At 49.7% G+C, this 5,362-nt stretch overlaps 1 protein-coding gene across 1 annotated transcript in view; it reads left to right on the top strand.

The window, feature by feature from the left end:
• Nucleotides 1-3,930, top strand: part of Fndc8 (fibronectin type III domain containing 8) — a 10,032-nt gene extending 6,102 nt beyond the window's left edge. The window contains exons 2-4 of the mRNA XM_005349372.2: nt 1,236-1,590; nt 2,808-3,044; nt 3,577-3,930. Coding sequence (XP_005349429.1) covers nt 1,236-1,590; nt 2,808-3,044; nt 3,577-3,729 — 745 coding nt within the window. The 3' untranslated portion in view covers nt 3,730-3,930. The remainder of the gene's footprint in view (nt 1-1,235; nt 1,591-2,807; nt 3,045-3,576) is intronic.
• The last annotated feature ends 1,432 nt before the right edge of the window (nt 3,931-5,362 follow it).

Here is a 5,362-nt window from a genome sequence, read left to right as displayed (position 1 = left end):
AAAAACAAAAACAAAACAAAACAAAAAAAACCCTACATACAGTGATATACCTCCTCCAACAAGGCCACACCTTCTAATTCTTCCTAAACAGTTCCACTAACTGGGGACCAAGCTTTCAAACATATGAACCTGTAGGGGCATTCTCATTCACACCACCACAGGGAACGGGGAGATCTACCCATCTCTGCCTCACAAGTGCTGGAATTAAAGGTGTGTGCCATTGCCACTAAGCAAGGATCCCCCCCCCTTTTTTTTTCAAGACAGGATTTCTCTGTGTAGCTTTGGAGCCTGTCCTGGAACTAGCTCTGTAGAACTCGCAGATTCTCCTGAGTGCTGGGATTAAAGGCTTGTGCCACTACCACCTGTTTGTTTTGCTGTGCTTTTATTTTTATTTTTGAGTCAAGGGTCTCACCGCACAGGTCAGACTGATGTAGGACTTTTGATCCTCCCACCTCAGTCTCCTGAGTGCTAGGATTACAGATGTGTTTGGGTCACCACACCCATGGGAACAAGAGCATTCCTCCAGTGTATTGCACATAAAATAGACTATTAATTTTATATACTTCACAATATTGCTAAATGTCATTAGAGTTACGTAAGTACAAATTACATTAAACATGAAGTAATAGTAAAAAACTGTTAGCAAAAAATTATTTCAATTTATTACTTTCTTACTAGGTACTTGCAGACATTTCTCTCTACTCTGGTTGGTTGCTGTGGTCATTTTCTGGAACACTTGCACCCTATTTTGGTGGGAGGATTTAAAGTTTTAGCAGTTTCTCAAATTGTGGTTCTCAGAGCATTTAATATGAGAACCATCTGAAGATCTTATTTAAAATGTAGCTTCCATGCCTTCTGGGAACCAGGAACCGATAATCTGCAGGTTTCTTTTTTTTTTCTTTTACTTTGAAACAGGGTTTCTCTGTAGCTTTGGAGCCTGTCCTGGCATTCAGTTTGTAGTCCAGGCTGGCCTTGAACTCACAGAGATCCACCTACCCACCTGTCTCTGCCTGGAGTGCTGGGATTAAAGGTGTGCGCCACCACTGCCTGGCAAGAATCTGCAGTTTAAGTGATGGATTTGAGGCCCAGCTGCTGCTGAGCCAGCATGTTCCAGGCTGTTCCAGAGTTGGGGATACTGGTAGAGTGAACCCCCAGGCCATGTGCTCGGGGTTCCTCAGGCTGGATGGGTTGGGGTGGCCTCCTTCACCTGACACCCATTATCTTTTCCACTCCAGGAAGAGGATACCAGCGGATGATTCAGAATTCAGCTCAGATGACACTAGTCTGTCCCCCATGTCATCCACCCTGTTGAACCCCATCAAACCCAACAGCAGCTTCTTCGCTGGGATGCTGGAGGGTGAGCTGAACAAACTCAGTTTATCATCACTGGCCAAAAACACAGAAAAGGAGAATCTGGCCATCTGTCCCCATTCATCTAAGGTCCAAATGGCCCCCAAGGGCCTACTGGACCTCGACAACTCTGCACTGGACACAGACACCTCGTCAACACGCTCTGAGTCTTCTGTGGTCATGGATGTACCGGAGGCCCCCTTCATCTGCGAACACACTGTTGGAGATTCCACAGCTGTGGTATGTCGTTTTCTTGGCGAGGGCTTACAGTGTAGGCACCGACGTAAGCACCATGGGGAGTGTGAAGGCATCGCCACAGCATTCCGACCTCAAGTTCATGGTTTAGGAAGGGAGGCGGGCAGGGGTCTATGGAGTCTATGGAGTTTTAGGGCAAGATGAAATGGGGTCACTGCTTCCCTACTCAGTGCAGAAAGAGTAGTTTCTCAGGATTTCCAGCAGAGCAAGGGCTGAAACTGGGAAGTCTGGAAGTGAGCAGTAGCCACGGTGTGTCCCAGCATCTACCCAAGGGCTACCGACAGTCATGTTCCTCCAGGACACCTTGTCACTACCTAGACTCCCAGGTTCCATCTCTAGAGAGTTTGTGCACTGTTTAAATAGGCCCAGGCGGGGCTAGAGAGATGGCTCAGAGGTTAAGAGCATTGCCTGCTCTTCCAAAGGTCCTGAGTTCAATTCCCAGCAACCACATGGTGGCTCACAAGGAGCTGTAAGGAGGTCTGGTGCCCTCTTCTGGCCAGCAGGCATACATACAGACAGAATATTGTATACATAATTAATAAATATTAAAATAAATAAATAAGTAGGCCCAGGCAACAGAAACATATAAGTATCTGGACGTTGAGTTAGATTTCTTTCTTTTTCTTTTTTTCTTCTTTTTGAGACTGGGTTTCTCTGTAGTTTTGGAACCTGTCCTGGAAATGGCCTTGAACTCACAGAGATCCTCCTGCATCTGTCTCCTGAGTGCTGGGATTAAAGGCGTGTGCCACCACCACCCAGCATTTTTTTTAAAAAAAACATATTTATTATGTATGCAGTGTTCTGCCTGCATGTGAGCCTATACGCCAGAAAAGGCAGCATAGATGGTTGTAAGCCACAAGAGGATTGCTTGGAACTCAAGACCTCTGGAAGAACAGTCAGTGTTCTTAACCTCTGAGCCATCTGTAGTCTGTCATTTAGTTGCTGTGTGGTGTCCTCTCTGCAGGTGGAAAAGATGGTTTGCACAGGTAACTTTCAGCTGACCAATTAGGTCTATGGAATGAGGAGCACCTATGGTGGAGTGGTGGTGGAGCTCCTCCCCTTCCCAGTGCTGCTGGGCAGGCATGGCTGCACTTTCCTCCAGACCTGCCTGAGTGAGTAGGAACAGGAACGGAGGTGCCACTGTGACTTATCCCCGTGGGCCAGGCCAGACCTGAGGAAACCCGGGCTCTCTCTTCCCCTAGATTTCCTGGACTTATGCTGTGGGCAAGCAGCAGGTCAGCTTCTTCCAGGTGCTGCTGCAGGAGGCAACCAAGCAAAGCGACCAGGAGATGCCCAAGGTCAAGAACCGCCCCTGGATCTTCAACAAGATCCTGGGCACCACTGTCAAACTGATGGAGCTGAAGCCGAACACGAGTTACTGCCTTACTGTCCGTGCAGCCAACACAGCAGGGGCGGGGAAGTGGTGCAAGCCCTATAAAGTAAGTCGCGGCAGCAGAAAGGCCCAGGGCTTGGGAGGGAAATCCGATCCAGAGAATTAAGGCACTGAAGGACAGAATCATTGGCCCAGATAGGTGAGACACTACAAGCAGGGAACCAAACAGGAGGCAGGAACCCTTGCCTCCCTAAATCTCATGTACTTGCTTATTAAGCCTGGGCCAACAAGCATTAATTTCAGACTGTTGTCTCCTGGGAGGTTTAGGGGTTAAGCTGTCCAGGGCCCAGTAGAAATGCAAACTGGTAATTAAAGTAGTATTGCTGTAGTGTTCATTTTCCAAAGCCCTGAGTTCTCATATACCGCAACCCCAATAATTGTGAATAGACCAGGAATTGTGAGGCAAAAAGGGGAAGAGAACAAAGGAAACAGCTTGCAGGTGTCAGGGCCTTAGGGTAGAGAACCCCGCAATGACTGTGTTGCATAAGGCTAAGATCCAGCTCACTTAGCAGCAAGAGGGTGATGGAGATGAGGGAAGGGCCTGGGACAGCATCCTGAGGGTACTTGTTCTGTTTCAGTTTGCAACTGTACCTACTGACTTCAGCAGCTTCCCTGAGAACAATCCCATCCACGTCACTGTGCTGCGCAAACAACCTCAGCGGAGAACCGTGTCTATGGCGACAGAGGAGATGCGGAGGCTGGAGGATCTGGAATACCTATATCCATATTAGGGGGTGTGGGTTGAGGTTATCCCTTGCCCACTGTCAGCCTTGGTCCTGGGTCCCCAGGCACCAGAACTGTGAGATGTACTATACCACCAAGCACCAAGCCAAAGAACCCCTAGTTACCCTGTCAGCCAAGGGCCTGGGGCAAATGTACTGGAACCTCACTGTTCTTCTTAAAAAATAATAAAGAGCAGGGGTGTTCTTCTTGAACACGGGGCACAGGACAGACACGCACGGCGGAACAAACACAGACACGACACGGCGGCTCCCACGTGGGTCCACTTTAATGGGGGAGGGAAACACAGAAGGGCAAAGGATGTGGGACACACGAGGAAAGGCAGGACGAGAGGGGGGGGGAAGAGAGAGAGAGAGAGAAAGAGAGAGAGAGCGCCTCGTGTGGCCCTGCCTTTTTAACGGGGAGCGCAAGGGTGCGCACAGGTATCCGTAGTCCAGGGGGAGTATGGGAGTTGTAGTTTCCAAAAGAACAACACTCACCCCTGGGTTGGAGCCAAGGATAGACATGAGCCCCATTCACCTAGAGACACCTCAGGCTGGGCCAGGCTCAGCCACTGCCCAACAGCTGCTAGGTGCCCTCCTTCCTCCCTGGCCTGGGCTGGTTCCCAGTCCCTCATTAAAGAACTGAAGGCCCAACCAATACACTGGAAGTCTGCTTCATGTTGCCATAATCCTAAACTGAGCCAGGGAACTAGCCTCTTGTCAGAAGCAAGAGTCCAGCACGAGAACAAGGATGGCTAGGTGACAGACTGACACTCAAGTGTCAGCTTTGGAGGAATGTTCTGGCCTGGCTAAATCCTAGCTCTTCCCCCTTATGAGGTACAAGAAGGTCATTGTGTCCTGGGGCTCTGCATAGCTCACTCTAAAGTGAGGCTCATTTAGGGACAGGCTCAGCCACTGTGACACAGAAGCCCGACGTCTCTCCTGCAGTCTTAGTCTTAGGTGAGGGGAGGCTGACCACCACAGGGGGGGACTGCAAAACTGTACACACCCTACATGGAGGTGGGAAGCAGACAGATCCAGAAACTCCTCCACATGACTGGAGGCCATGAACAGACAGTGCTAAGTCCGTAATTTACAGGAAGAGAAAAGGAAGGCAGGCTCTTGCAGAGTAAAGGCCCCAGTTAAGGCCTGAAATACTGGGATACCCTTTGTTCCTGTAAGGTCCTCAGAGCACAGTTTCTTGTCACAGCTAGTGTTCCACACCACTGCCCTCTTACTCCCCATCCCCAGGTGAGTCCTCTGGGATGGCCCTGACTGACCTTCCCCTCTCGCTTGAGGGTCTAGCACAGTACTAGGGATCTAGCAGAGCCTCAGTCAGAAAGCCAGGCGAGGCCGTGGAAAGACTCTTCTACTACCAGAGTTCTCCTGAGCAGGCTGAGAACAGTCTCTAGATGAAATTTTAGTCGGTGTACACAGGCACATGGACAGCATGACCAGACAGCACAGCCACTGTCACACTGTTCTCTCCCTTACAGTGAAGTGGCAGCAAGGACAGATAGGAAGCATGGGCTGCTGTCCTACAGTGCAAGGGAGGGGCCAGATGGACCTTCTCAGAGTCCTTGACTGATCATGGGGGTTCTAGGACAAGAAACTGCATCACGAACACAAAATACAAAATTAT

This window comes from Microtus ochrogaster, chromosome 7, assembly GCF_000317375.1.
Source record: "Microtus ochrogaster isolate Prairie Vole_2 chromosome 7, MicOch1.0, whole genome shotgun sequence".
Taxonomy (NCBI): domain Eukaryota; kingdom Metazoa; phylum Chordata; class Mammalia; order Rodentia; family Cricetidae; genus Microtus; species Microtus ochrogaster.
This window is presented reverse-complemented; position numbering and strand designations above follow the sequence as displayed.